Below are 27,823 nucleotides of genomic sequence, written 5' to 3' on the forward strand. Positions count from 1 at the left end.
CTGAAGGACACACCAAAGAATGTTTGGATGAATTTCTTTTATACCAAAAGAAAGAAAGCAACAAAACTTTAATGGGCGTAATACTTGAACCGGTTTTCTCAATCGTAAGGGGTGTATGCTGCTAAAGGGGAAACCTCACTGCAACATCGGAGCCAATTCTAGTAAGCATATATAGCCTTTCTAATGCATTTCTTTATCCTTAGTATGGCTTGACGTTGTCTACATGCGTGAAACCGATGCATCTCGTTAACTCAAATGGAAAATTTTCCGTTGACGACCGGTTCTCTGATCGAGGCGAGAAACGATCTTTCCAGACGTCCTTCGGTAGACGTATGAACTACGATTCCGATCAGTTGAACATTATATACGCTTTTGATTTTTGACTCATTTCATTCCCGATTTATTTGTGGTTTCGTATCAAATAAACTAATGACGCTACCCTACGCCATACGTGATACGGAACACCCATCTTATTATTAGCATGGCTGATTGAATTTATTTAAAAAATAACACTGGAAATGCCGAGTCGATAAAAGAAAGTTGTGATTTGAATGTCGATACTGGCAGAGCGAGTACAGCTTACCATTTATAACTCGTTATGCGGTGACGACTCTAATGCGCGAAAGCGTTCGTTCCACGGTAGAACAGGATCGACCAACATAAGGACTGCGGTATAAGTAAAGGTAATTCCAAGTACAATCCTCTTAACAAACAGTACATACATGCACGGATAATGTTATGTTGGAAAAGAAGTTACAAAGGAAATATAATTTTCGAGGGTTTATCGTACGAAATTAAACATTAGTAATGAAATTCATTTAATTAGCAACGTAACAATTTCAATGAACATGAACAACAACACAATCGCTTTTTTTTGTTCCCAAAATCTTGCCCGTTTTACATACATCTGACTTCCTTTGTTTTAAGGATTTTCAGTTTTTCCTTCTAACTGTTCGCTTTCGGACTCGTGAAGAACTTCCTTTGCTGTATGCTTCTCCAATTCAGGCTTGTGATCTACCCCTACATGGTTCCATGGTTGTTCTTCTCCAGATGCAAAAACTGTGTAAACTACAAACTCGAGGACGAAAACCGCTGCCGTTGTGAAAAAAATAATTTGCCATTGGCCCAATGTTTGCTAGAAGAAAAAATTTGTATCTTTATCTGTTGCTAAGCAATCAGTATTTACATAATATACTGACATTTCCGTGAGTGAGCTGTCCGACAAAGACGGGAACGATGAATCCCGGAATCGTAGCCGCCGTGTTGGTCAGAGCCATTAATGTGCCGGCGTAATTCGGAGCAATATCGACGTGATTGGTCAAGAAGCCGCAATACATTCCGGCAACAAACATGGTACCAAGAGTCATCAACGCCACGGCGGCTTGGCGATCACATCCCACCAAGCTGACGCCGATAAAACAAGCGGCAGGGAACAAGGAGGCTGTTTGCGGGTTTAAAAATGTCGGTATGATCATTTAGCCATTAGTTTCAATCTTCAGCTGAATGTTTCGATTGTTCACACTGGCGGATAAAATTGTTCATTCGGATACATACCGATAGCTGTAGATAATTTGCGTACAGTCGTCGTGGTAATCCATCCTTTGCCTTTTGCCCAATCTAGACGATTGCTCCACATAATGCTAAATATCCATAGACACACGTACGGAATCGCAGATAACCCAGCGTTCTGTTGCAAGTATTGGAAAGGTTAGTTGGATTTGATGGTTTAGCTCGTGAATTTTCAAATCACGGCTAATAGATTTAGTTTGGTTTACCTGACTGATGTTAAAGCGTAAGATGGCCTTCATGTAGGTGGGTAGTTCAACTAACAGCATATACCATCCAAAATTACTGCACGAATGAGCAACCAGAATAGCCCAGAACGGACCGGAAGTAGCGAGAGCTTTCCACGGGATAGGCAAATTCTTTTTTAAGGCAAAAACAGCAACACAAAAAAACATAGAAATAAATCAAAATCAAATCATCGTAACAGTAATCCGTTTTCTAGTACCGGATGGCCGTGGGCTCCGTGATGGCCTTGTTTTTTCAAGTGTTCCTTGTGGAATTTAGGATGTTCGTGATGTTTGTGTCCGGCGTGCCATCCGTGCCATCCGTGGAATCCATGCCACCCGTGGAAGCCGTGCCAGTGATGTCCCTGATGGCTATTTCTTCTTTTCTTAGCAATAGGCTTGTCTGAAATGACGGGAGTCATGACAACAACGGACCCTTCTGCGATGTTGGAATCTTCTAATTGTGCTGCTTCCTTCGGTGCTTCATGACTTTCGTGGTCATCGTGATGCATGGACGTTTCAAAAAGCTCCAACTCCACTGGATGGATGCGCGGATGATCTTCAGGTGAGTCGAAGACAAATATCAGCCATAAAACGCACCAGATCATAGCGAGACCTCCTTGGACGTAAAACACCGATTCCCAGCCGAGTGCAGCGGCTAAGATACCGGAAAATGGCAGCGAGATGACTGTACCTAGCGCCATGCCTGCCGTTTTAAAATTTCTTTATTAGTTTGAACGCTATAAACACTGCATTAAAATGTAGATGGAATAATATTTACCAGCGTAAGCCAACGACGACATCAGGTTGCGCTCTTGCGGTAAAACCCATTTGGTCAACATAACGTGAATGGCTGGTAGAGAAACTCCCTATTTTGAAAAGAAACGATTTACAGTAAAAACCAAACAAGGATATTGGAAATGAATGAGGAAATCGTAATAAAATAATTGGATCTTACAGCGCCCAGCCCTTCGATGAAACGGACAACGAGGACGGCGATGTAACTTATGTTGGCAGCCAACGGTGTTAAAATAGTGAAAACAACATTGACGAGAACAGATGCCCAGATGACCCACTTGGCCGAATACTTCTCCGCTATCATTCCACCGGGAATCTGAGTCAGAAGGTAGCCCCAAAAGTAGGCGCTCAATACCAATCCTTGAACAGGTTCGGGCCAAGCGAATGGTCCATCCTATGCAAAGCAATACAAAGAGATTAGACCGATCAATAATTAAGAGAATTATAAAGAAAAATATACTATTCATATGTCGATTTTGTTATACCTGTATGGTGACAGTTACGTTGGAATGGGAAACTGGAGCTGCACAAGCAAACTCCTGTGGAGCAGTTCCGTTGTCTTTGGTGCTACCATAATGCCCACCGTGAGAGACTTCCGATGCCGCCATAGACGCAAGCTCAGTTGAATTGATCTTTATAAATGAGGGAGAAATAGAGATATATATAATTAATATTTATGTTGGCTGGAACGTGAGTTGAATTATTCTTACCATGACGACAATCGCCACACTCAAGTTCACCTGTAGAACATCGTTATGGGATTCCCCATGGAAAACGAAAAAGAAATCATCTATTAGTGTCGTACTCCTATCTTATGTGATCTATATATATCTATCGATATATATATATGTATCTATCTATGTCAAAATATTCTAGTGCAGCAGCACTTACCTTCAGTCCATAAATAATCGCCAGGCCGATAGAGACCAGCGCTGTGAAGATGTAACGAGCTGGGATCAAAGCTGAAAATGACGAAAAAGATCAAAATTAATTTAGGAAATCGCAGGATCGAACTTGCCAAAATAATGACTTGTTATTTTTATTAATCTTCGAGGTTAAATTGTTATTACAAATTTTAGAATCATGAAACTCTGGCTGTAAAGCAACCGAAAACTGCCACACTTACATTTTGAAACTACTAAGAATATCAATAAAAAGATTTAAATAAATGTATATGTTTCATTGTTTACTTACGTCCTTTAGCCATGTTGGCTTCTTCTTCCTTAATAGACAACTTCGATTGGTTTAGCGTTAAAGATATCAGGAAAAAGAAATAAGCCCGGAAAACAAGAACAAGCGTCTGTTCACGTTGAGTACTCTGTAACCTCTGAAGAGTGGAGGACGGTTGCCAATTAAACATCCTTTTTGACTTGCAGTAACCTTTTAAAGATTTCCCTTCCGCAGGGCACAAGGTGAATCGCAAGTAGTATCTAGCGATCAAAAAAAAATTTAGTTGAATAAATTAAGCGTCATGATAAATTTGATACGAGAGAGATGACGTGAAATTTGTCACGTCGAATCATATTATTTGCTCAAATGTATTTTGGTTTTTAATCTTTCTCCCGATGCAATAAAAACAAAAGATCAAAGAGATACGTGGATTTCACGTGACGGCCATCGTTGTTGTTGCCATGTCAGTTGCGGGCCAGCAACTATACACACATAATCCTCGAGAATGCGATTGGAACGAGTAAGGTGTAAGCGTGCTCTGAAAAGACAAGTGGAAAGTAGAATGGTGTTCGTGACTAGAGGCACACCAACATTTCAAACCTTATATGGGTGAAAGGTTCTGTGCCTCCGTGAACATCAATAACAGAACGAATGTGCATATTGGCTGCCTGATTATCTAGTATAACTGTTAAACCACCGCCAACAAGGATTCTAATTAGGGAAAATCAATTAGACGCAAAAATGCTTTGTAGATTCATCAAGTGAGATCAAGGACATGTTGGTCGATAGACGAATCCATCTTCCCTACAGAACAAGAAAGCGAATTCACCGAATCGTTTCTTATTGTTTGCCAACATTTATCATCAAACAAGTTCGTGCCAACTTGAATTCCCCTGAATTACAGGGAGCTAGAAAGACACAACTTCGAAAAAATACCACTAGTCATCATCATTTGCAAACGATTATGAATTCTATGGCAGAGAATAAACAATTATTTTAGGCAATCCCAGTACGTGTACACGCGTCCTCCTCGTGTCCTACCATTCGAATTTCTCCAGGCGCATTCCCTATGAACCCGCAGTGATTCGAATTCCAGTCGTAAGCCACTACAAATGAGAATGGCCCAGCGCCAGTTTCTAACACTCGTGACGAAAAAAGGTTTCCCACGTGTTCGGGAGCTGATTGGGATCCTCACGTGCGAATGACATAGCACTTTTACGAACTTTTTCTCATTTATAACGTTCCTGTTTGATGAACCCCAAGCGTAGCACATTTTACGAGCCTATAGTTCTATATACGAACAGGTATGGGAACAACTTTGTAGGTTTACTTCGAATACATAGAACGTAAAATTGGAATACAAATCAAATTTTTTTTTTAAAGAAAAAGAAAAGTCTTTTAAGTGTTATTTGGCCTAGTAAGTGCCTCTTGGATCGTATTTCTGTAAGCTGGTTTTAGCAAGACTAGCAAGACTACGTGCACCAGCAGGTCCGTTCTCGTTTTCATTGAACGCAGCCTAAAAAACGATGAGGTAAGTGTGTCAATTTGGTATTCAAATCCAAGATTTAAAATGAATTACCCATTTAACGTCAATGTCTTGGAGAGCAGTGAGGAGATTCCGCCAAAGGGGCACGTTGAGTGCAAGCTTCCTACGGGATTTGCTCCACGAATTCTCTAACCATGGAACGGCCCATTCATCAATAAACTTGAGAAGATATTCCGAATTGGTATGTATCATCAATCGTTCTATGCCTGTTAAAATAAAAAATCAAATCCAGTTAAAAGCTGTTGCGGCCCTTAAGTTCAACGTAATTGTATCGGAAGTGTAAACTGACCATGTTTCTTCGCTTGCTGGATTGCAGTGATTGCCGCTATAATTAAGGTTGCATTGCATGTGCGAGGCTCAATTTTACTGACGTTCCTAGAAATAACAATTTTATTTTACGACCATAAATTCGAGGCGGATGTGTTTTGTAGGGGTCGAGAATTCTCTTGAATTCTTCTTGATAACAAACGCGTTGTAAAAGTTTGTTTACTTGGAATCATTTTCACCGAAGAAGACACCATATCCCATTTGTTTGGTTTCATCATCTCCCGAGATTGCAAGGTAAACTTTGACGTAATTACACGATTGCAAACTGTTGCGTATAGATTGTTTCTTCCTAAGATCAATCAGCCATTCAACGTCTTGGACCTCTTCAATTACACGCGACCAAGACGGAAATCCAGTCATATAATTGTGGAAACGGGGACCAATTTCTTTACGAATAACTTCGCGTAAACCGTCAATCAAGTAAGCCAACTTGACACGGAAACAAAACGTTTTCAGCGATTTATCTGTGATCACAGCCAAACCCAGAGCTTTGACCAAAAGCGAATCGATTTCTGCAGCGAATGTCGTAACTGACTGATGGGGTTTTTGTCTGAGTTGATCGAGTTGTCCCAGAAAATAGTACTTGTCGTTATGCATGAATTCTTCAATCATTAAATCACGCCAGTCCCAGTAATCTTCGACGTAAGTCAATTTCTTCCGGTGATACATCAAGGCATCGCCTCTTAGCCTCATGATAAATTTTTGCAACATAATATCTTCATGCCATCCAAGTAGTGATGCCGCTCTTTCGCATTCTTGAAACCAATCTTCAACCAGAGCGCCATTTTCGGAACCAGAGAAGCTCGGAAGCGTCTTCCTCGGCTTGTAAATAAACTTTATGTTCGTCGGTATGATGATCGTGTTATATCCGTCGATATCTGCTGTCAGCACGGTGGGTAACTGTACAGAGTGGTAAGCATTTCTCCTGCTACCCATTCCGTATTAATTTTTTAAAGCTTCACAGCTGGTCTTCTTCGTGGCTGTTGTAAAGACAGAGAAATAAATTAAACAAAACCATGTCAAAACGAACGAAATAAAGCTGTCAAAGTTTTAGCGAGAGCTAGCTTTTAAAGAAGTCAAACTTCGGTTTCGATCAGATTTCGTGTTTTTATGACAGTCAACAACTTTTTAGTGTGTATCACAAAGCAGTGGCGGGTAAAGAGGTAGTCCTCCCTAGAAATATTTTAACCATCCCCAATAAATGAAGCTGGATATACAGTTGAGTTGTAAAGGCTCACTTGCACTATTTCTCTTAGAAAAACAAAAAGACCAAAAAAGCAACCAAGGAAAATACACGCGTCCAATTTCGTGGAGCTCCCAACACTAACCAAAGCTTAACTGTTCATACAGCAACATATAGAGGTCTTGCGCAACATGGTGACTAATACGCTAATGTGCTTATATGCGTTATACTTTTAAATGTTTGTGTTGATAAGCAATTTTACGTCGAGCTTCTGTATAATTTTTTGTTTTTAATTTTTACTCGATACTTTTGGTTTCCTGAACTATTCGTTTTACTCAGTGACTACTATTTATTGTATTACTGCGTCATTACGCGTTCCTTTGAAAAAATGGGATCTAAAGCAGCCATGAAATGACTGCAGCAAGTGGGTAATGCGTAATAACGAAACCAACTCGAAAACAAGTGTTTACAAAGTCCTTGTGCAAAAAGTGAAAGTGACAAAAGACAAGTCTAAAATCCATTTCATTTTTAAAGATTTACAATAACAACCTGTCTGTATCCCAAACGATTGTGGTCTACCATTAAAAACAAACACAAAAAAATCTGAGTCGCTTGAAATCAAAATGCCTCAACAGTTCGTACTTACGGTGCTGCAATATGATCGTAGTTTTGCTGTTGGTAAACTAACACTTTTTATGATGACGTAGCAGAGCGAGGAGGACGATCTTTTCACGTAGCAACACACTGGTGGCAGAAACACGACTGAGTCACTCGTTGGCTTGTTGGGAACATAAAATGGAGGACTGAGAGGGATCACCGTACTGGCCGTTTAAATAGAAGGCGGGGTGAAGTGAAGTAGAGAAAATTATAGTCCCTCATTTCTCATAAGGAATATACTTACAAAAAAAGAACAACCTTAGAGAAATGTCTTTTATCTCCTTCACTGGTAGTCCCTAGAGGACTACGTTTCTTATTACAAGTCCGAATCACCGAGGGAGTAGAGGACTACCTGCCGCCAAAGGGTTTTGTAAACTTTCACACGCCTGCCTGCCAAGGTTGCAGATTCCCAATTGTAAAGAAATTTTTTTTAAGATACCAGCATCAATCAGTCGCAAGTGTCACGTTTAGAAGCTAACGTGTGATCCAATTTTTGTTGCTGTTAACTACAGATAAACTGCAATATTGTTTCATAAATCCCCCTACCATTCCCAGGATTCATTTGGGACATGCAATCCATGAACTGCGTTCTCACACTGTACTAAAGAATTTAGTCATTTGAAATATAGAAAACAAGATTTAAAGAGGTTGGATGTTGTATTTCTTATCGTTCCAACTAGACACGGGTTCGTTTGTTCAGTTGTTGGGTCTCAGCTGCGCGAGGCCGTCCCTTAGCTCCTGCTCCGGTAGTATATGCTTGATTCCACGGTTGTTCTTCCGCAGAGCTGAATAGTGTAAAGACAATCAATTCCACCAACAAAATAGCGGCCGTCGTGAAGAAGACAATCTGCCACGAATGGACGGTTTGCTATTGTGCAAAACAAGAAAGGTTACTTCATTTCTTGATCGGTGATTTGCTATTCATTTCTGCTTCACGCTTACATTTCCGTGAGTGAGGGCGCCGACAAAGACGGGCACGATGAAACCCGGAATAGTAGCGGCCGTGTTGGTGAGGGCGAGCAAAGTTCCGGCGTAGTTGGATGCCAAGTCTGTAGGATTAGCCAGTATGCCACAATACATGGCAGCCATGAACATGGTGCCGAGAGACATGAGGACTACAGCGGTAATTCGGTCGCATCCGGCCAAGCTAACACCAATGAAACATAACGCCGGAAGTAACGAAGCTTTGCAAAAATACGAGTCACAATCAGGGAAATTTCCAAGTAATAATTCTCATTTTGGACCACACTTCTATTACTCACCGACAGCTGTAGACAGCTTCCGGACGGACGTAGTGTTGATCCATTTCTTGTTTTTGCTGTAATCCATCAAGTTACTCCAAATGATACTGAACACCCACAGGCAAAGGTAAGGTACGGCGGACAACAGAGAGTTCTGTTTATCATCAGAAATGTTAAGATTTCTTTGGATTTTGATAGAATTTCGGCAACCATTACTTTGCCAATGTTGAAACGAAGGATGTGCTTCATGTAAGTTGGTAATTCAACGAGTAACATATACCATCCGAAATTATTGCACATGTGCGCAACTAGAAGGGCCCAGAACGGAACTGAAGTCGCAATGGCCTTCCATGGTACGGGTAAGTTCTATCAATTAACATTAGTGATGTATTTTTTGGCATAACTTGAAAGTTGTTGAGCGGCCGGATTTTAGGAAACGTACCGGACGTTTAGCACCACCATTTCCCATGCATTTTTCGAAGAGATTTCGCTCAGCCGGATGGATGCGTGGATGATCTTTGGGCGAGTCAAACACGAGTAAGATCCACAAGATACACCAAATGGACCCTAGTCCACCTTGAACGTAGAAAACCGACTCCCAGCCGAATTTTTCCGCCAAAATTCCAGAGAACGGAAGGGCAATAACAGTCCCCAATGACATTCCTGAAAAACAAAAACAACCAAATATAATCGCAAACACGAGTAGGGATCGTACGGAATACTAACCAGCGTAGACGAGAGAAGATATTTTGTTGCGCTCGTTTGGCGGTGCCCATTTAGACAACAAGACTTGAAGGGCCGGCATAGAAACTCCCTGTTAAACAATAAATGTTTTCTTACAGAACGTTAAGTAGCGAATTCATTATCCAATTCTGGAGTAATGAACGTACGGCGCCCAATCCTTCGATGAAACGGACGACCAACACGGCGATGTAACTGATATTGGCAGCCACAGGTGTCAAAAGGGTAAACAGTACGTTGACAAACACAGCAGCCCAGACGACCCATTTGGCTGAAAACATTTCGGCCATTCTTCCGCCGGGAATTTGAGTCACAATGTAGCCCCAAAAATATGCGCCAAGTATCAATCCTTGGATCGGTTCTGGCCATGGAAACGGGCCATCCTGCGTTTATGAAATACTCTATTTATTTTTTCCTGTAAAAAAATAAATACTACAGCAGGAATTTAGCCTCACTTGAGCGGAATCCGTCTGGTTTGTGTTTGTATTTGCTGGGCAAGCAAATTCCGAATTGCTACTCTCGTTCAAATGGGTATCGTTATTATGGCTATCGTGTGTTAATGCCATCTCGCTTAGAGCTGTACTGTTGACCTATATGCACAATCAGTGTTGTAACAATGAGTTGACACAGACAATTGATTACTGCTGATAGTACGTCAACGCGTCACTCACCATCACGACAATAGCCACGCTCAAGTTGACCTAAGGGTGGCAATCACGTACGAAGATCAGACAGAAGAAAAAAAAAATTAACCAATCCATCATCATTAAGTCTAGTTGTTTTGTTTAGAATATAATAAATCGTCAAATACTTTTAAGCCATAGATGATTGCAAGACTGGCAGATGCCAAGAATGTGAAAACGTACCTAGCCGGCAGGCAAGCTGTGGAATAAATTAAGACAGAGTGCTTATAACGAATAAACAGACACCATGGCGGTTGTCGCTATCAACACACGCACACCTAAACAGATCCACAGTAGTTTCACAAATAGATGCCTATAGACCTACTTACGGCCTCCTCTAGTCATTTCAGCAGCTATTTTAAGATGAAATCAGAAACCCCACATCAATCTTACACGTAGACCTGCTGCAACAGTAACTGGTTGAATGAAAGCTACCTTAGATACGCACAGACGTGCTAATACAAATAACGACCGGCTTTTATCTTATTCAGACGGAGAGAGTAAAAGAAAAGTTATAGGAGATAAGATATGCTATTGAAGATCAAAGATCACTTGATGAATCGTGCGTGATTGTTTTCACAAGCTTTTCAGACATACCGTAAATAATAATAAAGAACAATAGACACGATCCAGTGCGTTTATTTGACCAAAAATTTGTTTTGCATTTTTGGTTGTATGATAAATGATGTAAAAATGGGATTTAAAGCCGTTAGAAAATATGGAACACGAATTCATTTTAAATATGATACATAGCAGTGTAAAACAACGAACTGAACACAAATATATATCTAATATCCAATAAGCCTTTACTATTGTAACACAGCCGAGCACGAAATTCAAATCGCAGAGGAGGGACAATCACGAGTTTGTACGCAAACTGTAGAAGAGTGTCACCACATGTTTACTGGATCTGAAGAACACAGGGAAGAAGAAAACATGGCGTTTCACGATTGACAAGATTCTTTGTCGAGATTGCGTTCCGTTTTTCAGCGATACCGGCCATCAAGAATTAGAATTGCACAAAAACCTGTTTGAATTCTTTAAGCACGGCTCGTCTGGTTCAATTTCTCTTCTTCGGGGGTCAGGTGGGTGCCGTTCTTTCCTTCAGCTGCAGCACTGTATGCTCGGTTCCAGGGTTGTTCTTCACCCGAAGCCAGTAAAGTGTATACAATCAATTCTACCAGTAAAACTGCAGACGTCGTGAAGAAGATGATCTGCCATTGGCCGAGACTTTGCTGTAAATGGATGGTGAGCAATCATTAGCACGGAAATATCGTAGAAGATGTTATGCAACTTACGTTTCCGTGTGTCATTTCACCGACAAAAACAGGCACGATGAAGCCTGGAATTGTGGCCGCTGTGTTGGTAAGAGCCATCAGAGTACCAGCATAGTTGGATGCAATGTCGATATGATTGGAGAGGAAACCGCAATACATTCCGGCGATGAACATGGTACCGAGGGTCATGAGAGCTACAGCCGCTTGACGATCGCAACCAGCAAAACTGACACCGACGAAGCACAAGGCCGGAAGGAGAGATCCTGATTGATGTATATGTAGTGTAACAAGAAGAATGAAAATGATATGTCATCCTAGTGACTCACCGACGGCGGTGGAGAGTTTGCGAACGGTCGTCGTCGTGATCCATCCCTTGCTCTTGGCCCAATCCAGGCGGTTACTCCAAATGACACTGAAGAGCCAAAGCGAAAGGTATGGGACGGCAGAAAGTCCAGCATTCTAAAACATAGAGAAATTTTACAAAATGCAACATTCTAATTCTTGTTGTGTTTGATGTAATCATACCTCGCTGATATTGAATCGGAGAATGTGCTTCATGTAGGTAGGCAATTCGACGAGCAGCATGTACCAACCGAAATTGCTACAGGTATGGGCCACAAGGATGGCCCAGAAAGGTCCGGATTTCAGGAGGGCTTTCCAAGGGACAGGCAAGTTCTGCAGATTCCTTCGTGATTAATTGCTTGATCTATTTTTAGGGTCCTATTTTCAACTAACCGCATGTCCGTGACCGCCACCACCACCTTGCATCGAAGATTCAAAGAGCTCCAACTCTGCCGGATGGATGCGCGGATGATCTTGAGGGGAATCGTAGACAAAAATGAGCCATAGAAGACACCAAATCATGGCCAGACCTCCTTGCACGTAGAAAACTGCTTCCCAACCAAACGCAGCGGCCAAAATTCCGGAAAATGGGAGAGAGATGACGGTACCGAGCGCCATTCCTATCGATCGCCAATGGAACTTTAATCGTAATACGAACTCAATTTTGTCAGCGATTAGACCTTACCTGCATAGGCCAAGGAAGAGATCATGTTTCTCTCCTGTGGAAGAGCCCATTTTGTCAACATAACGTGAATGGCCGGAAGAGAAACGCCCTGCATTGAACATTATTCATGTAAGATGTCCACTTTGTTTTGCAGGAAAAAATAAATATAATTATATTACAGCGCCTAATCCTTCAATGAAGCGAACAACAAGAACGGCTATGTAACTAAAGTTAGCCGCCAGAGGTGTAAGAATCGTGAAGACTACATTAATGAGAACGGAGCCCCAGATGACCCACTTGGCAGAGAACATTTCAGCAACTCGACCACCAGGAATTTGAGTCAGAATATAGCCCCAGAAATAGGCTCCTAATACCAATCCCTGCGTCGGCTCTGGCCACGCGAAAGGTCCGTCCTGCATCAACAATACGTTTATATTTATATTTGGATGACCTTCATCATTGAAAATAATTGTAACAAAAAAAAAAAATGGTTTCTTCCGCGTACTCCAAAAGGAATGCATTTTCAATTAGGCAAATAGGGGTTGTTCGATCACCTGTACAGCTACTGTAACGTTGGACCCTGTGTCGGGAGCTGGACAAGCGAATTCGGGACTGACTGATGCTGATTCATTTGTTCCGTGATGACTGTTATGATGGTCATCAGAAGCCAATGCCATCAAAGCCAATTCGGTCGAGTTGATCTAACCAGATAAACACATAAATTAATCAGTTCAATTCGAATAAAATTGGCAAAAGAGTCTGTTCATTTACCATGACGACGATGGCTACACTCAAGTTCACCTGGAATAGTAAACAAAACAGAAAAAGAAATGAATGTTTTTTTTTTTCACCAGAATGATATAAATCAGAAATAAAGACTATACTTTCAATCCGTAAATGATAGCCAAGCCGATAGAGACTAAAGCTGTGAAAATGTAGCGAGCCGGGAAGCATGCTTCAAAAAGGAAATAAAAAATTAGAATAATTAGTATTTCTTATGTGAAAGCAAAAATGGTATAGTCTTTTAATTAACCAAACAACGTAACGCGAACCTCAACAGAAACCACATTGCCTAAAATGGAATCGTCATCAATAAATATTGATTGGCTTCACATGGTTCTAAATCAACCCGACACCGGTGCTGCCGGTCCGTATCAAGCTACAGTTCAAATTTCAATAAAAAAATGGAAATACTCACGTCCGCCTTCAGCCATAATGCCGCGCTGTTTTGCAGTTAGCACACTGAACGTACACTGTACAACAAAACGCCGTTAGCTTTTGAGACTGTTTATCGATCGTCGGATCCCGCGTGTGCGTGCAGGAAAGAACGAGAAAGAGAGAGCAAGGAAAAGCGTCTGCTCGACACAGACACTGTCGACCTACTGATTCGACTAGAACGAACTCGAATGGATTGGTCTGGGTTGACGCCACTGCTTTTGACTCCTAGCTGCTGCACTGGTCTCACGTGTCAAGCGACTGAATCTCAATCTGAATTACAGCTGAGAAGAGGAGACCAGTTTAGACTAGATGCCCTCACCCTGCCACTGACCAGACAATTATTATAATGACGACAAAGAAACCTCCATTTCCCATAACACTTTTCTGCGAATTGCTTCATGTTTAATTGGCAAAGAATAAACGATATTGAATCTAAAAAGGAAGCTTTTAATTGTTCTGTGAGGTGGTTACCCAGAGTCACGTAACTAGAAATCGTGGCCGACTGTCGATGCAAGGACGCCGAGAGGGCGTCACAAGGGCGGTCGCACGAGGTGTTGCCACGGCGACGGCGAACGAAAGAAAAAGAAATGAAAAAGCTATACTAAGCGTAGAGAAAACCAAAAGGAAAGGAAGTAGAGAGGGGAGGAGGCGCGTGTGTAGGGACAACGGGTACATAGTAATACTACCATGTCGAGCATGCGTGTATCTGTCTATTTACTGAGGCAACCGACTCAAAACAGGCCGACGTGCGTTTACCCTTCAGTTGCGTCATTGCCAGCGGACTACAGGTTACGTCAAGGTCGTTTACAAAAAGAACTGTCTGCCTCATTGTGCTAATCGAATACCAATTTACTTCTATCTTTATAGCAGTTTGTTAAGGCAAATAGCTGGAACAACAAGTTGCTACGCGCGACAGGTTAGGTTAACCATCTCTACAAATGGGAAGGGCGTCGGCCAGAACTGTTACAAGTTGTCCTTATTTTTGTGACGAAAACTGTGTCGAAAAGGAGTGACGTTAGCTGGAGCGTGAACAAATGCCGTTGACGACAAAGGCTGCTGTTTCCAGCCTCCTTTGTTATAGGCCTCAGAGAAGCTGTACTACATTGTAAAAAAATGTTTGTTTTTTTCACCATCCACGTATTGTGGTGGTGTTGTTTTGGCAACACAAAATAACGAAGTATAATAATAGATATCCCGTTTTCAGGTCATTGCTCTCGAAAAGCTTCACGGTTTCGATTATTAGTTGATATCGGACGACGAAGCATGTTCATTTTTAGTTTCGTTCATCAATTAATGCCAAATTTTCACGTTCATGAAACGATCAGGAAAAACAACTGGAAAATCTTATGCTCACGTGAATGGACCGTGACCCAAAGGGTATGTGTAGTGTACGACACGCAAGTGGCACGTTGCCCGGCTTTCCCAACCTTTTCTCTGATTCTCTTACGTCTTAATATTCAGCACACGCCACTGGAAAGTCAGGCGTACTTTTCTTTCCTGGACAACAAAAAATGTTGAAGGCATAAGTCTTCTGTGGTGTGCAAAAAGTCGAGAGACCATAGCGACAAGGTTAGCCTGTTGCCCAGTTCTAATACTTTTGGGGATGTTATGAAGATAACAAAACCCAATATCCTGATCTGTTTATAATGAGACTCATGGGATATAACGAGAGCAGAAGTTTAATCAAATTAACAAAAAGAGAAAGCCAAAAATTGAATAGTTAACCTCTTTTAAAGGAGCCAACATGTGATGTGTCCATGCCCTTTTTGACCGTATAAATGGGTCATCAGGAAAATAACAGATACCGTACACAGAAAGCAATTTCAAGTTCACGTCAAGATTGGAAACTAGATTGCCTGAAACCCTATTTTTTTTCCTTAAAGCCAACTCACGACTACGCAACGATTTATCACTCTCGGTTAGGGTTGGGCCATCTAGTGTTCGAACGAGTAGTACTGCATTTTTCCGGCTTTTAAACTTTTAATTGCTGAAACCTATTAACAACAAGACATTTCAATAACAAAGTCCTATTTTAACAAAACCACGCTAGTATCATTGGGCTATTTTAAAAACTCCGTCTCTAGGCTCCAGCACTTTGATTCGAATGATTCTGCTGTTGCTGCCGGATCAGGTTCCAGTAAAGACCACGTTTTTCCACAAGGCTTTTGTGAGTGCCCAACTTAAAAGCAAACAAATGCGTATACGTCTTTAAATCTGCAGTCTGAGTTTTAAACGACAATTGGGAAGGGGATTTGCCAACGCGCGACAAGAGATTTTGTTTGTTTTAAGTACAGGATAAACGAGGATTTACGATGGATAAAGTTGGTTACCTCGGCAATAGTTCCGTTAGAGACCACTGCAATAATGTCCGCGTTCTGGATGGTACTCAAGCGATGTGCAACAATCAGAACGGTTCTGCCCGCCGCAACCTTGTCCAGAGCATCTTGTACAAGCTTCTCTGATTCAGCATCTAAAGCGGAAGTCGCTTCGTCCAAGATGAGAATAGACGGATTTTTCAATAGTGCCCGGGCAATAGCGATGCGTTGCTTTTGACCACCAGAAATGGTCACGCCCCTTTCTCCTACGCGCGTCGCGTAACCATTGGGGAAGGACCGGATGAAATCATCAGCGTTAGCCAGTTTGGCTGCTTCCATCACTTCAAAGTCCGAGGCCGAGGGTTTACCATACCGGATATTCTCTAATATGGATGTGGCGAATAAAATTGGCTCCTGATTAATGAAACCAATCGCTCGTCCACGTAGCCATGTCGGATCCAGGTTCTTGATGTTATGACCATCGATTGTAATTGCTCCGCTATCTGTATCATAGAACCTATTGCAAAAATTTATCAAATGAAGTTTTAAGAGATAAATGTTTAATGAACATACTACCTTTCCAGCAACGCTGCGACAGTGGATTTACCACCGCCAGAGCTGCCAACCAAAGCGACGACTTTGCCCGCTGGCAGGGTTAGTGTGAAATCCTTCAACACTTTCTATTTAAATAGACATAATGGGATAATCAAACAAATTTGACATTTACTTGTTGTCTATTACTTGATCTTGGCGAGTGGGGTATGAAAAATGAACATTCTTGAATTCCACTTGGCCAAAAAGGGAGTGGAAGGGAATAATTTTGCCTCCATGGAGAGGGATTCTAGGCTCGAGGTGGGTGTACTGTCAAATATGATTAAATTAGTAACAGAACTATCAAAGTTAAGAAGCGTATAAATAGGAATTACCTCAAAAACTCGAGAGCCAGCGGATGTACCACGAACGTAATGGCCAAAGAGGAGAGAGAGCTGCGCTAAAGACCTCTGAATAGTTTGCGTAGCGACTAGGAAGGCCATGAGATCACCCGGTTTGATCTGACCTGACGACAGTAAAGATCCGCCAATACCTACTGTTCCAAGAACGATGCCATTGAGAAAAAGATTTGCACCTGACTGCAGAAAACCTCACGTCACAAAATTGTAAGCTCAAAACTTGTTATTTCATATACCTGGAATAGTCCAATGCCCATGCCAAGATTCTCTTGCATTGTCCTTGCTTTTTCCAATTCTTGTGCATACAATTCCATTTCTTTCTCTTCCATTGCAAAGGCCCTAACAGTTCGAATGTTGCTTAACGCTTCATCACAAACCGCTGTCGACTTGGCCACCTTTCAAGAATTTAAGATCAGAATGTGACAATCATATTAAGCCATATTAAATCATGTTAAGCCTCCTACCTGAGCTTGAGCAGCGCGTGATTGGTTCCTTAAAAATTTCCCTAATAAGCTTCCCACTCCTATAACCGCTGGAACTATAGTTGCCATATACAGAGTCAATGGGGGGCTGATAAGATACATAGACACCATGCAACCAATTGTTTGGGTGATACTCCTTAGCCCTTGTGAAACACAAAGCTTGAAAGAACTCTTAAAGTCTTGTACGTCAGTAGTCAATCTGTAGTGGAAAAGAAACCATTAATGATGTGCGGACTAATTATTAGCAAAAGACGTAAAAAAAAACACCTGTTAACAAGTTCTCCCGTCCTATGACTGTCAAAGAACGCTATATCCTGACGAACTATAGCGGAAAAGAGATCTTGACGGAGCTGGCAGGCCATACGCTCACCAACACATGACAATGTATGGATGTAAACGAATGTAAAGGCCGCTTGGGCGACATACATAATGCCGAGCCTCATTGCTGGTACTTTTAGCTCTTGCCAGTAGTTTTCTACGGCACTTTCAGCGTCGTTATTCAGATGGTTGGAGACAACATTGATCATATCTCCCAGCAACCGAGGAATTTCAATGTTTAGAATTGCCACGACAAAAGCACTCTAGCAAGAAAAGAATCATTTAATGTAATGATTTTAAAAAGCTGTAAAATAACATACTGAAACAGCAATGATGAGATACCACCAGTGTGGCCTTAAAAGTTCCCAAAATCTGTGCCAGTCAAATTTGGGTTGTTTGCTTTGTTCATCTTCAATAATTCTTGATGTAAGCTTTGCTTCACAGTAAACCCGACTTTCAGAGTTGAACAGCTGTTTTCCTACAATTAATCCTGCTCCGCAAGAGAGTCCCAATAACCTAAGTGATATGGATGATGTCTCCTTGGCAGCTGTTTTTGTTGACTGGGTACTGAAGGTCTGCTTGACACTTTGCACTGCTTTGCATTTTAATGTCTTGAATAGGTACCTTTGGGAGCTAAATAATTTATAGATTTAATTTTGAGAGGAACCACTTGCAAAAATGTTTACTAATCAAGCAACCTAAAAGAGCATTAAACAAATGACAGTGACCTCCTTACCCAAGACGCGCACTTGTATGTGAAGTTTGATTAAGCAAATTTATGATTCTACAAATTATCATGGTACCAATAATGTGTAAATTTTTTTAGAAAAGGCAGGTAGGCATATGAAAACACTGTTTTAAAACTAGAAAGTTACCAAAAACTTGTAGAATTACCAGGAGCAGACGACGCAAAATAAGTGTTGACTACACCACTAACTCCATAGTTGCGCAATGTTTTCATTCTGACTGAGCAATCCTGCCGTTAGTCTCATTTGAAATTGTTAGTCGTTGTATTGAAATTTTTCCTTCAGACTAAAAAACCATAAATGATTCTGAATAAACTGTTATTAGCATAAGGGTAAATAGTTAATGTACTGACTCGAAATTAAATAATTTATAACACAGCTTCTTCTGAAGCGCTCTTTTAACGAAACCGAAACCGCGTTAGCATATCAGCAAAATATTCCAAAAACACATTTGGGAGGGATCTTGCTTTTTGGGATGCAAGGAAGCTGATTACGGTAGACGTTACTGGTAACTTTGTGGGATATTGCCAATTGTTTTGAAGACCGGGTCTGCCAGATAGCTGTCTTCCGCACAAAGCAAGAATTTAATTGACCTTTCTCTGGGATATCTGGATGGTAGTATCTGCAGAAAGATTAAAAACTACAGTCAGAAGGTAAAATACGTTTAATTATATTTGACTACTTTGGGTGGGTTTGTAGAGTAACGTTTGCTTTGCTAGCGCACAAGCCGGTTAAATAAATATCTTCGATCCAGAAGAACGGCGTTGTCTGAGTGGCTCCTAGAAGAGGTGTGATGGATTGACCGGATATAGCATAACAGCCGCCCATGAGATAACTAGGATAACGGGGCCAAGGCCATACTAGCCGGCTAACGTAATGTTTCTGACCTGGTAATAAAAATCGCCATAAGTTTAGCTTTTATTAACTCCGGAAAAAGCACGTACTTTTCCATCTCTCAGCAAATAGAGTAGGCACTGGAGTGCCATAAATGCTTCTAGTGGCGTTGATAGCTGGAAGAATTTTCATGAAAACGTTCCAGTTGATGTAATTGTCATCATCGCACTTGAGGACCAGTTCAGCACCCGGACAGTGACTATGCGTCCAATGTAGCATGGCTACACTCTTTAACGTCAAATTTGCGTAAGTGTCAACAACGTTCACTTGCACCAAATCTTCATGCTGGGCATTTTCCTTCTTCAACTGCTCCGTTGTAACTTTATTCTCGTCACGAGTTGATCCTACCAGAAAAATCACTTGTATCCAGTCCACATTTAGTACACTTGGGCTAGCCCACGTTCTTCGGATCAAGTCTCTTTTGGCCGAATGTTCTGCAGCCGAAATCACCACAATTAGCAAAGTTTTGTTATAGTCTTCTGTATTCGTAGATCGAGCGTCCCAGTGACGACATTTGAATTTCCCATTGAGATTAATATCAATAGGATAAACAAACGAAAGAACATCGTTGATAACTTGTTCTTTACTATTTGGCTCAAGTGGGGAGACAAATGGTATGGGCTTTAAACCCAGTCGTTCGATAGTGTAATTCGTGTATCCAATTAGTGAGCTTTTCCTCAAAATATCAGAATGTTTTGCCTCTAAACGAGTTAGCTTTGGCTGATGTTCGAACCGACCTACCAGGAAGAAAAACAGGATAAGAATTATGATGAACCACACTCCGCTGGATACCCATTTTTTAACAGATCTCTTCAGCATCTTGGCAGATTTGCACTGGTGACACTGTTTTGATTTGCAGAAGATAAAACTAAACGTCTAATTCCCTGTGTATCAAAGAAACAAATGCAAAACGCATTAAGGTAGGGAACTTTACCGCTTTCTGATTGGTTGCTTTACCTTTTACCTTAACAGGCACCTTTTAGCATTTTTTTTATTTTCAGTTGCTTACTTCCGCAAACCGCATTGCCGAAACAAATTTAGCCTTATTCACCAAGAGGTGCATTTACAAGAAGGCAGTAGCCAAGTGTTGGCAACTGTACACTGATTTATTGGGAGGTGGACAGGGAAGGGTGCACCTTTTAAGAAATTTGTTTTACGGACCATGAAGTTCTTTGAATTAAAAAAAGACAAGAGGAATTAGTGGAGCGTACTGTGTGTCTATGAATAGTTCATTTTACCATCTTGTTACAATGGTTTTTGCTTGCCGGCGGAAACTTAAATTTATTTCAAAGAGAGATGGCATGGTGTAACAATTAAAATCCCTACTTTATAAGGTATCCAGTTACAAACAGAGATCAATGGTCGATTCGCTCTATAGTCATCTAAACTTGAGAGAGTCTTGAACCGAAAAACAAAAACTGGAGCTCTGTGAACAGTTCCTTTTTTCGTGAGTTCAATGACGACAAGAGGGCAGTCTTTATTGCCATAGTACGATTTCAGTGAAACGAGGCCGTTATGTCGGTAATGCTCGGTGGAATGAAAAATGCGCCAGATGCAGCACGGAAGAGCAAAGGCAATCTAGCAACATAATTTCTAAGTGAATCACTAGCCGTCTATACATTATGGAAACGCAAGGCTATGGTGCACAGTACAAGTTTAACCTTCAATTTTAGTGCTTGTTTTTGTTGTGTTCTATAGTATTCATATTCAATATCCGTGTGGGGCGAAGGAAATGGATTGATCAATAAGAGTGCTAGGATCAGGTAGTTACATTTCAAAGCCCAATTGCAATCGATTCAATCATCCAGATAAACTATTGCGAGTAGGACTGGAAGCTCTTAATGTGAATGAATCGAATTTTTGTTTGCCTGCTTGAATTTGATTTGGACAATAAAGCTATGAAGTATCCGTTCACTCATTCGGAATTTTTGCGAAGGTTCAACAAGAAAAGTGTCTTTGTTAAATTGTTTGTTCTGACCGTGATTGCGGTATGTATATTCATTATTCGCTTTAACCCCTCTCGATTCCCTATTAATGTTCCAGTACGTCAACTGACGAATAAGCCAAAGGTAGCCATTGTCAACAACAGTGCAGTGGTTGGGCACGTTCATAACACACGTCGACGTGTGTTAGGTTATACTGGTTACACGATTCAGCGACTTGGCCTCAAACCAATACCACTCACGTCTTCACTTCAATCCAATAACGTAGAGCCCGTTGTCAATGATGTACTGTCCTTTATTTATCCTATCGACATTAGTGCCCAGCAAAAGTTTAAGTGTCGGGAATGGGCAAATCGATCGATTGAACTTGTTCCAAACGTTAAAAGAACTCTGCTGATTATAGTGGTCTCTGCTGCCGAACATTCTGCTAAAAGAGATTTGATCCGCAAAACATGGGCAGGTCCAAGTCTGCGCAAAGAAGAGGAGATCCAGTTGATTTTTCTGGTTGGATCAACTCTTAATGAAGATAAAGTGATTAAGAATCGGCTCGAGAATGAAAATGAAAAATACGAAGACGTGGTGCAGGTGAATGTTATCGACACGTATGCAAATTTAACGTTAAAGAGTGTCGCGTTGCTCCATTGGGCTTACAGCCATTGTCCAGCTGCTCAATTGGTTCTGAAGTGTGATGACGACACTTACCTAAATTTTCACGTATTGAGTAAATTGATTAACAAGCAACAACTTAAGCCCATGAATCGCCTCTACGGATTAGGAATTATGGAAGACAGTCCTCAAAGAGATCCAAGTACGTACCCCGCATACGTTTCTAACAGTTATTTTGACAGCGCATAATTCAAATCTATTTTTAGACAACAAGTACTACATCAGTAGACATGTTTGGCCATGGTCCAAGTATCCAGCCTTTCTTTCCGGCGGTGGCTATCTTTTAGGTGCGTATGATTTGGGGCCACCTTATTCGGCTTTTGATTAATGTTTATCGGATTCTGTGCGTGTATTAACAGGTCGGGACACTATTCAACCTTTATTAGCTGCCGTACAGACTACACCGCTTTTTCCTTTGGAAGGTATAGTCGAACAGTTTTTTTGTTCTTGAATATTTGTCGATTGTATGTATGAATATGAAATGTCGTTTCCATTCCAGATGTATATCTTACAGGAATTTGCGCCCGAAAAGCCCGCATCAAATCTCTTTCATCTCGAAGGTAAGAAGCGAAAGAAATATCTGCATATTCCTTTATCTTTCAAACCCATATATCGTTTCTAAATGAATCAGAATTTACGAGCGCTTTATTCCCAAAAAATTGGATGCCTGTTTCGTCCGTTCCACTGCCATGTGGCAGACACAATCCAAAGTTCAGTTTCTTCAATCGCACGATATTGTTTCACTCGTCTATCGACGTAATTTAACTTGTCGCATTGCCTGTAAATACTTAGGAATTTGCTGAATAAACGACGTTTATTACTGCGCGTGAAATTCATTAATCATCCGTTCCACATATACAGTCCGTGATTTCATTGTACGATTAAGTATGATGCACCTCCTTTATCGAGAACGAGAAAAATTTCATGATTTGGAGAATCGTTGAAAGGTAGCGTGAAACAAGAATGAATTTTCTAACCTTGAAACTTATCGTTGCTTCACCAGAAAGAAGAATAGATGAAAATGACAAGCAATAAAACAGAAAATAAATTGCTAGCAATTGCACAAGGTGTTGTAGGATATGTGACCTCAACGGGGAACATAAGCAATATTCTCCGGTTATAGATTCCGGGAAAGAGGATTTGATTCCATGCGCATGAATATTTTATCAATAGATATGCGTCTTCGATAATCCAAGGTCCGCACCGAGAATTGCTTTTTGGAGTTTCTTCATCGCTTGTTTTGCATCCAACACATATGGCAAGACGGCAGTTTTTAGTTTCTCTGCGTGACAAATCGAGATGAGAGAGAATAAAATACACGTCGTTTATCAACAAAGTGCTAGCTTTCGGTTGGTGATGCAAACGGCGAGAAAGAATAGAAATTGTCAGCTGGTGGCATAAGGAAATATAAGAAAAAGTACGGCATTCTTCGGTCTCCGATTTCGAATGAAGGATGGTGCCAACCCTTAAAGTATGGTATAAAAGGTTCTGGGACTGTTGCCGATGCTTGCAGTATAAAGCTACATCATCATCCACACGGTTCCAAATTCAATAGTCTGCAGAATGCGTCCGTTGGTATGAGCGCTGTTTGTTTTACTCTTTTAAATGATTAAATCCATAATTCAAAAAGGATATGTTTTCTTTCTTTAGTGCGTGTTGATCGCCATTTTCTTACCCGTAATTTTGCCAACTGAAGCTGCTCCGTTACCGACCAGTCCATTTGCCTCGGACTTCGATCCACCAATCTCAGTAACCGACTTGGTGCTTGATGCTATTCCTCCGTCATCATCGACGGTTGCCACCATTGTCTCGCAACATCAACATCTATCCCTCAACGGCGCTTACGAATATGGGTACGTCACTAATGACTTATTTGATCTATTTTTAATAATGCAACTTTATAGCTTTATTGTCGTGCAAGAGATTCAAATATAATGAAAAATCAAATTGGAATTGTTCGCAGAAATCGATAGTTTATGTAACATCACAAACGGGGCACATGTTTGATTCTTCGTATTGAAATTTTGAATTTAAAAAAGTAATTTAATATCATATTTTTTAATCAGTTACCTCAGCAGCAACGGAATCGAAATGGAGGAGAAGGGTGGCCAGAAAGAAATCGAAGGGCCGGACGGAGAAAAAACGTTTGGAATAGTCTCGAGTGGTAAATACTCTTACAACATCGTTGAGGACGGCAAGATAAAAAAAATGACAGTTGTTTGGACGGCTGATGAAAAAGGATTTCGCCCCGTCATCACCATTTCCGATATTTGATTTTTTTAACATTATGTAATGCGACAAAAAATGTGTGGCAAGTTGTTTCATTTGCCATTCTCCGTCTTAATTTGTTCATTGTTCCACGCTAAAATTCCCTTATAAACAATTTCTAATCGCTAAACTTGCAGAGATAAAAATTTAATAAAAGGGCTACATCAAACAGCTTAATAAAGATCCTAAATGATTGCATTATAAAATTTCGTGTTAATCGATTTATATCGCCCCTTCCCAGAATGAGTTAGTATCATTTTTTAATGAAGGGGCTCAAAAAGATGTACATAATCGACCTCGGGCAAGAAATACAGATTGACCAATCAAATCTTATGTTACTAATGGCGTTGGCCGTGACAAACGAAGGTGTCGTCAGAGACCGTATTTGTCGATCAATTTATTCCATCTCTGCAAGTTAGGCAAGATGGGTCACCCTCAATTTATTCTCCCATTTTTACTGATAGGTAATAATGTCTTTTTTTGAAATAAATAATTCCGAGCAAGAGAGTGATTGATGGTTTTCATTTTGTACAGGCTTAATATGTGTGACGTCAACTTTGTCGCTTTCGTTGCCCAGAGCAGTGGACGAAAAGGTTCCAGAGCAGAAAATAGTTGCTGATATGTTGGAGTTGAGCAGAGCGGCCGATGTCAAAGTTGCCTGCCCACTGTCAGATACATTTTGTTTGCCAAGAGTAAAATGTCCCATCAAGTCTATAGTGTACGATCGTGAAGGCACGCGTTTCACGGTCGGTGCCGAGGTAAATTGTATTTCCTATTCCGATTGACTCGAAATTTTTAAAAACTGTTGTGTGTTTATTATTTGTCTTGTGTACATTTGTCTAATTACATTTACTTTAATTTAATGACGCCCAACAGTTCAGAGACATCTTTGGATGTGGAGCTTTTAGCCCTACGTGGACATACGTTTGCTGCGCTACACTTGATAAACTAGAAGAAGAAGGTTGGAGACCCACACCTGATTTGTGGTTCTTGCCGCCTCACGATGGATCCGCACCTGCCAAAGACGTGGATCCGTCAGCTCCCTTCCCAGTTATCTTGCCTTGGCCAGGTTTCGAAGACGCCGATTCCTCACCCGAGATTATAGATTCGGGTGAGTCTAATCAAGTTCGATGTAGTTTTCTTGCAAGTCTGACGTGACATTTAATTTTAAAGGTAACGGCAATTTAACAACCGAACAGCCTTTATCAACAGGATCTGCCATGACTGAGAAGCCTAAACAGAGTAAGCAGAAAAAGAATGTAATGTCAACTGAACATTTCATTTAATTCTTATAATTCAATAGATCCCAGAAGTGCTACAGAAGCCCCTCAGAACGCTCCAGTGCCACATACCGGAGCTCCTCCTGTGATGATGCAAGATCCACGCCTTAACAACCCATGGTTCAACCCTAATGCCCCTCTTATGTCTATGAATCAACCTTGGATGTTTCCACCTTCACCTGGCAATTTTGATCCACGATTTCCTATGCAAAGTGGTCTGCAAGATCCTCGACTGCTACAGAGATTCAACCCACCGCGATCTGATTGGGCGGAGATGATTCTTATATTTCCCGATGGCTCTTTTCAGCATTCCATTCGGGATCCACGTCCCATGGTAAAAAATCATGAACTACGACTATCCGTTCCACTCATTTAATTCAAATTATGCAGGGTATGGTTCCAATGCCTGACGGACGACCACCCAACCAGAGGGATGGTCTGCTTCGACCAACTTTAGAATTTTCGCCACCTCAAACTCAACCAATGCAGACCATCGTCGCTGAAACTGAAAACCCCGATGCCAGCAATTCCAGATCTCGACGAGCAATTGTATGAAATCTTTGACTAACCCATACGAAGCATTTCAATATTTAAATCATTATGGTTGCAGGCTTCGAAAACATTCAAAATTCCTCCTGCCGCAGGTGGGCTGTGGACTGGTGAAAACAGGACATCCGAAGGAGAAGGAAGAGCACTTTTACCACCACCAAAAGCCGTTTGGGGATCACCTGGCACAGGTAATTTAGACGGCTAGGTCATATTTTGAAAATAATTAATTATCATCCACTTCTCGTGTAGGCAATGTACCAGTCAGGCCAATTCCGCCGATGTACGGAGTCGATAATGAACGCTGTGGCGTTTCATCGTCGAGTGGCATCAATGCTCGCGTTCTGTCCGGACGCAAACCAGCGTCACAGATGGAATCTGAAACAAGTTTTGCCGAGTTCCCGTGGCACGTTGCTGTAGTGAACGGACAAACAGGAGACTATCTTTGCGCTGGTACTATCATCTCGGCCCGTTTCGTCCTGACAGTGGCTCATTGTGTACGCAAATTCCAATTCACTCTGCTCTTCGTCCGTGTCGGAGACTGGGATTTGAGCGGCCTTGGCGAGATGTTTCCGTCTTACGATGTTGAAGTTCAAAATACTATTATCCACGAAGAATTCTACGCCGGAAATTTACAGAACGACATTGCCCTTCTCCAACTTAAATTCCCACTTGATTTCAGCATCATGCCTCATGTCGGTACCATCTGCTTGCCGCCTTCTAGCGAGCCCATCTACTCGGACTGCATTGTCACCGGTTGGGGCCAACAACTGTCTACCTCAGAGGCAAAAGGCGACACTTCGACCTTCAGTCGTACCTTGAAACAAACCAGCCAAACTCTAGTGACTGCTCAATTCTGCGAGAAAGCTCTCCGTCCTTTCCTCGGACAGTTTTACCAGCTACCGAAAAAAGGTTTCGTGTGCGCTTACGATAAAGACGGTAAAGATTCTTGCTTTGGTGACGGAGGAGGAGCGCTGGCCTGCTTGGTTAACGCACCAAACTACCCAAAATCTAATCAATACCACGTCGTCGGACTCGTTTCATGGGGTGTTGGCTGTGGCATGCCCAATGTTCCGTCTGCCTACACTGCCATTTGGGATTATCTGGACTGGATCCGTGCTAAAATATCTCCTATTGATTCTTATCCCATGGCTAATCCATTGCCTTTGAAGGAACCTAGTCCTGTCATAATGGTCCGTGCCAACGAAGCTACCACTACAACACCGTCGCCTTCCACCACGCAACACGATTTTATCGATTTAGCTTTTGCCTGAAAATCTGTTTATTTTTTTTTTTTCTAAAGAGTAATGATGTACAATTTATTTTAATTGTTGGCTTATCGTGTTTGAAGAAAATTGCTAATATAACGCCAATATTGTTTATTTACTGTTCATTTATTTTTTTAATTTTCCTTCTCGTATCTGTAAAAAAAATATTTAAATAGTAAAACAAAGAATCGAACACGTGGAACCAGCATGACAGCCGCGCTCTATGCCACAGCGCCATCTTTCATTTACACTGCTCTGTACATAAGCTCGGTATTTGAATGGGTGACATCCGAAGCTAAATTTGATTTGAATGTGCGGTCCTGGCACAGTGGTTATCACCCACGCTGTAATCTGTAGTCCCTGGGTTCAAGTCCCGCCGCCGCCAATTTCCAAGCCCTCCCTTCCCTCCCACCACCCTCCCCTCCCACCCACCATCTCCATCCATTCAAGATTCATCACGGATTCGCAAGATTCTTCATTACATCGGAATACGCAAGACTCTGCATCTTC

The 27,823-nt window shown here is 41.4% G+C and overlaps 9 protein-coding genes across 11 annotated transcripts in view; 3 read left to right on the top strand and 6 right to left on the bottom strand.

The window, feature by feature from the left end:
- LOC130691055 (putative inorganic phosphate cotransporter) overlaps positions 1-3,883 on the bottom strand; it is an 84,085-nt gene extending 80,202 nt beyond the window's left edge. Inside the window, exons 1-11 of the mRNA XM_059495649.1 lie at positions 3,783-3,883; positions 3,480-3,550; positions 3,299-3,328; positions 3,074-3,220; positions 2,749-2,982; positions 2,572-2,659; positions 2,012-2,496; positions 1,776-1,925; positions 1,555-1,687; positions 1,200-1,441; positions 906-1,135 (exon numbers count right to left, since the gene is read on the bottom strand). Coding sequence (XP_059351632.1) covers positions 923-1,135; positions 1,200-1,441; positions 1,555-1,687; positions 1,776-1,925; positions 2,012-2,496; positions 2,572-2,659; positions 2,749-2,982; positions 3,074-3,220; positions 3,299-3,328; positions 3,480-3,550; positions 3,783-3,795 — 1,806 coding nt within the window. The 5' untranslated portion in view covers positions 3,796-3,883 and the 3' untranslated portion in view covers positions 906-922. The remainder of the gene's footprint in view (positions 1-905; positions 1,136-1,199; positions 1,442-1,554; positions 1,688-1,775; positions 1,926-2,011; positions 2,497-2,571; positions 2,660-2,748; positions 2,983-3,073; positions 3,221-3,298; positions 3,329-3,479; positions 3,551-3,782) is intronic.
- A 1,180-nt stretch (positions 3,884-5,063) lies between these two features.
- On the bottom strand, positions 5,064-7,568 carry LOC130690963 (uncharacterized). The gene is made up of 5 exons (XM_057513846.1): positions 7,461-7,568; positions 5,795-6,611; positions 5,594-5,679; positions 5,338-5,510; positions 5,064-5,274 (listed from the first exon to the last, which is right to left on the bottom strand). The coding sequence occupies exons 2-5, from the start codon at positions 6,565-6,567 to the stop codon at positions 5,173-5,175; spliced, it is 1,134 nt and encodes a 377-aa protein (XP_057369829.1). The 5' UTR covers positions 6,568-6,611; positions 7,461-7,568; the 3' UTR covers positions 5,064-5,172.
- Positions 7,569-8,112: 544 nt separating this feature from the next.
- On the bottom strand, positions 8,113-10,560 carry LOC130690961 (sialin-like). Of its 2 annotated transcripts, none has more exons than XM_057513841.2 (11): positions 10,466-10,560; positions 10,265-10,335; positions 10,125-10,154; positions 9,909-10,043; positions 9,603-9,836; positions 9,439-9,526; positions 9,155-9,375; positions 8,929-9,078; positions 8,734-8,866; positions 8,414-8,655; positions 8,113-8,339 (listed from the first exon to the last, which is right to left on the bottom strand). In XM_057513841.2, the coding sequence occupies exons 1-11, from the start codon at positions 10,479-10,481 to the stop codon at positions 8,148-8,150; spliced, it is 1,512 nt and encodes a 503-aa protein (XP_057369824.1). In that variant the 5' UTR covers positions 10,482-10,560; the 3' UTR covers positions 8,113-8,147. The 2 variants fall into 2 exon arrangements, with proteins under 2 accessions (XP_057369824.1, XP_059353536.1); XM_059497553.1 differs by having other exon boundaries at positions 10,462-10,480.
- A 199-nt stretch (positions 10,561-10,759) lies between these two features.
- On the bottom strand, positions 10,760-13,957 carry LOC130690960 (sialin-like). The gene is made up of 11 exons (XM_057513840.2): positions 13,618-13,957; positions 13,304-13,374; positions 13,191-13,220; positions 12,974-13,120; positions 12,599-12,832; positions 12,441-12,528; positions 12,149-12,375; positions 11,939-12,088; positions 11,740-11,872; positions 11,435-11,676; positions 10,760-11,371 (listed from the first exon to the last, which is right to left on the bottom strand). The coding sequence occupies exons 1-11, from the start codon at positions 13,631-13,633 to the stop codon at positions 11,177-11,179; spliced, it is 1,533 nt and encodes a 510-aa protein (XP_057369823.1). The 5' UTR covers positions 13,634-13,957; the 3' UTR covers positions 10,760-11,176.
- Positions 13,958-15,597: 1,640 nt separating this feature from the next.
- Positions 15,598-18,596, bottom strand: LOC130690956 (mitochondrial potassium channel ATP-binding subunit-like). The gene is made up of 10 exons (XM_057513836.2): positions 18,439-18,596; positions 18,023-18,335; positions 17,652-17,965; positions 17,367-17,583; positions 17,139-17,297; positions 16,879-17,082; positions 16,694-16,813; positions 16,529-16,632; positions 15,968-16,469; positions 15,598-15,816 (listed from the first exon to the last, which is right to left on the bottom strand). The coding sequence occupies exons 1-10, from the start codon at positions 18,498-18,500 to the stop codon at positions 15,718-15,720; spliced, it is 2,094 nt and encodes a 697-aa protein (XP_057369819.1). The 5' UTR covers positions 18,501-18,596; the 3' UTR covers positions 15,598-15,717.
- A 217-nt stretch (positions 18,597-18,813) lies between these two features.
- On the bottom strand, positions 18,814-20,247 carry LOC130690962 (beta-1,3-galactosyltransferase 5-like). Of its 2 annotated transcripts, none has more exons than XM_057513842.2 (3): positions 19,393-20,246; positions 19,131-19,335; positions 18,814-19,070 (listed from the first exon to the last, which is right to left on the bottom strand). In XM_057513842.2, exons 1-3 carry the CDS (start codon positions 20,159-20,161, stop codon positions 18,875-18,877), a joined length of 1,170 nt encoding a protein of 389 aa, XP_057369825.1. In that variant the 5' UTR covers positions 20,162-20,246; the 3' UTR covers positions 18,814-18,874. The 2 variants fall into 2 exon arrangements, with proteins under 2 accessions (XP_057369825.1, XP_057369826.1); XM_057513843.2 differs by having other exon boundaries at positions 18,824-19,070; positions 19,154-19,335; positions 19,393-20,247.
- A 960-nt stretch (positions 20,248-21,207) lies between these two features.
- LOC130691057 (acetylgalactosaminyl-O-glycosyl-glycoprotein beta-1,3-N-acetylglucosaminyltransferase-like) lies at positions 21,208-22,771 on the top strand. Its single transcript, XM_057513961.2, has 5 exons — positions 21,208-22,093; positions 22,158-22,238; positions 22,311-22,373; positions 22,451-22,511; positions 22,583-22,771. Exons 1-5 carry the CDS (start codon positions 21,241-21,243, stop codon positions 22,752-22,754), a joined length of 1,230 nt encoding a protein of 409 aa, XP_057369944.1. The 5' UTR covers positions 21,208-21,240; the 3' UTR covers positions 22,755-22,771.
- A 629-nt stretch (positions 22,772-23,400) lies between these two features.
- On the top strand, positions 23,401-24,409 carry LOC130690971 (flexible cuticle protein 12-like). The gene is made up of 3 exons (XM_057513857.2): positions 23,401-23,526; positions 23,602-23,804; positions 24,018-24,409. Exons 1-3 carry the CDS (start codon positions 23,515-23,517, stop codon positions 24,223-24,225), a joined length of 423 nt encoding a protein of 140 aa, XP_057369840.1. The 5' UTR covers positions 23,401-23,514; the 3' UTR covers positions 24,226-24,409.
- A 138-nt stretch (positions 24,410-24,547) lies between these two features.
- On the top strand, positions 24,548-27,427 carry LOC130690955 (uncharacterized). The gene is made up of 8 exons (XM_057513835.1): positions 24,548-24,683; positions 24,754-24,977; positions 25,096-25,330; positions 25,393-25,461; positions 25,523-25,833; positions 25,890-26,048; positions 26,110-26,236; positions 26,298-27,427. Exons 1-8 carry the CDS (start codon positions 24,644-24,646, stop codon positions 27,317-27,319), a joined length of 2,187 nt encoding a protein of 728 aa, XP_057369818.1. The 5' UTR covers positions 24,548-24,643; the 3' UTR covers positions 27,320-27,427.
- The last annotated feature ends 396 nt before the right edge of the window (positions 27,428-27,823 follow it).

The sequence above is a fragment of the Daphnia carinata genome, chromosome 1, assembly GCF_022539665.2.
Source record: "Daphnia carinata strain CSIRO-1 chromosome 1, CSIRO_AGI_Dcar_HiC_V3, whole genome shotgun sequence".
Classification (NCBI taxonomy): Eukaryota; Metazoa; Arthropoda; class Branchiopoda; order Diplostraca; family Daphniidae; genus Daphnia; species Daphnia carinata.

Excerpts from the sequence above, each read along its gene's own strand:
- LOC130690960 (XM_057513840.2), bottom strand. Across the intron at positions 12,833-12,973 it reads ACGTTACAGTAGCTGTACAG|GACGGACCTTTCGCGTGGCC; the intron begins GTGATCGAACAA and ends TTGTTGATGCAG. Across the intron at positions 12,529-12,598 it reads TCATTGAAGGATTAGGCGCT|GGCGTTTCTCTTCCGGCCAT; the intron begins GTAATATAATTA and ends TGTTCAATGCAG.
- LOC130691057 (XM_057513961.2), top strand. The coding sequence starts at position 21,241 with ATGAAGTATCCGTTCACTCATTCGGAATTTTTGCGAAGGTTCAACAAG. Across the intron at positions 22,239-22,310 it reads CGGCGGTGGCTATCTTTTAG|GTCGGGACACTATTCAACCT; the intron begins GTGCGTATGATT and ends GTGTATTAACAG. Across the intron at positions 22,374-22,450 it reads ACCGCTTTTTCCTTTGGAAG|ATGTATATCTTACAGGAATT; the intron begins GTATAGTCGAAC and ends TTTCCATTCCAG.
- LOC130690963 (XM_057513846.1), bottom strand. The coding sequence starts at position 6,567 with ATGGGTAGCAGGAGAAATGCTTACCACTCTGTACAGTTACCCACCGTG. Across the intron at positions 5,511-5,593 it reads CCAGCAAGCGAAGAAACATG|GCATAGAACGATTGATGATA; the intron begins GTCAGTTTACAC and ends TTATTTTAACAG. Across the intron at positions 5,275-5,337 it reads AAGACATTGACGTTAAATGG|GCTGCGTTCAATGAAAACGA; the intron begins GTAATTCATTTT and ends ATCGTTTTTTAG.
- LOC130690956 (XM_057513836.2), bottom strand. The coding sequence starts at position 18,500 with ATGATAATTTGTAGAATCATAAATTTGCTTAATCAAACTTCACATACA. Across the intron at positions 17,584-17,651 it reads ACGGGAGAACTTGTTAACAG|ATTGACTACTGACGTACAAG; the intron begins GTGTTTTTTTTT and ends TTTCCACTACAG. Across the intron at positions 17,298-17,366 it reads CACGCGCTGCTCAAGCTCAG|GTGGCCAAGTCGACAGCGGT; the intron begins GTAGGAGGCTTA and ends AATTCTTGAAAG.
- LOC130690962 (XM_057513842.2), bottom strand. The coding sequence starts at position 20,161 with ATGCTGAAGAGATCTGTTAAAAAATGGGTATCCAGCGGAGTGTGGTTC. Across the intron at positions 19,336-19,392 it reads ATTTGCTGAGAGATGGAAAA|GTCAGAAACATTACGTTAGC; the intron begins GTACGTGCTTTT and ends TTTTATTACCAG. Across the intron at positions 19,071-19,130 it reads ACTCTACAAACCCACCCAAA|ATACTACCATCCAGATATCC; the intron begins GTAGTCAAATAT and ends ATCTTTCTGCAG.
- LOC130690955 (XM_057513835.1), top strand. The coding sequence starts at position 24,644 with ATGGGTCACCCTCAATTTATTCTCCCATTTTTACTGATAG. Across the intron at positions 24,684-24,753 it reads TCTCCCATTTTTACTGATAG|GCTTAATATGTGTGACGTCA; the intron begins GTAATAATGTCT and ends CATTTTGTACAG. Across the intron at positions 24,978-25,095 it reads GTTTCACGGTCGGTGCCGAG|TTCAGAGACATCTTTGGATG; the intron begins GTAAATTGTATT and ends GACGCCCAACAG.
- LOC130690961 (XM_057513841.2), bottom strand. Across the intron at positions 10,155-10,264 it reads CAATCATCTATGGCTTAAAA|GTCAACTTGAGCGTGGCTAT; the intron begins GTATTTGACGAT and ends TGCCACCCTTAG. Across the intron at positions 9,837-9,908 it reads ACCAGACGGATTCCGCTCAA|GATGGCCCGTTTCCATGGCC; the intron begins GTGAGGCTAAAT and ends TCATAAACGCAG.
- LOC130690971 (XM_057513857.2), top strand. Across the intron at positions 23,805-24,017 it reads AACGGCGCTTACGAATATGG|TTACCTCAGCAGCAACGGAA; the intron begins GTACGTCACTAA and ends TTTTTTAATCAG.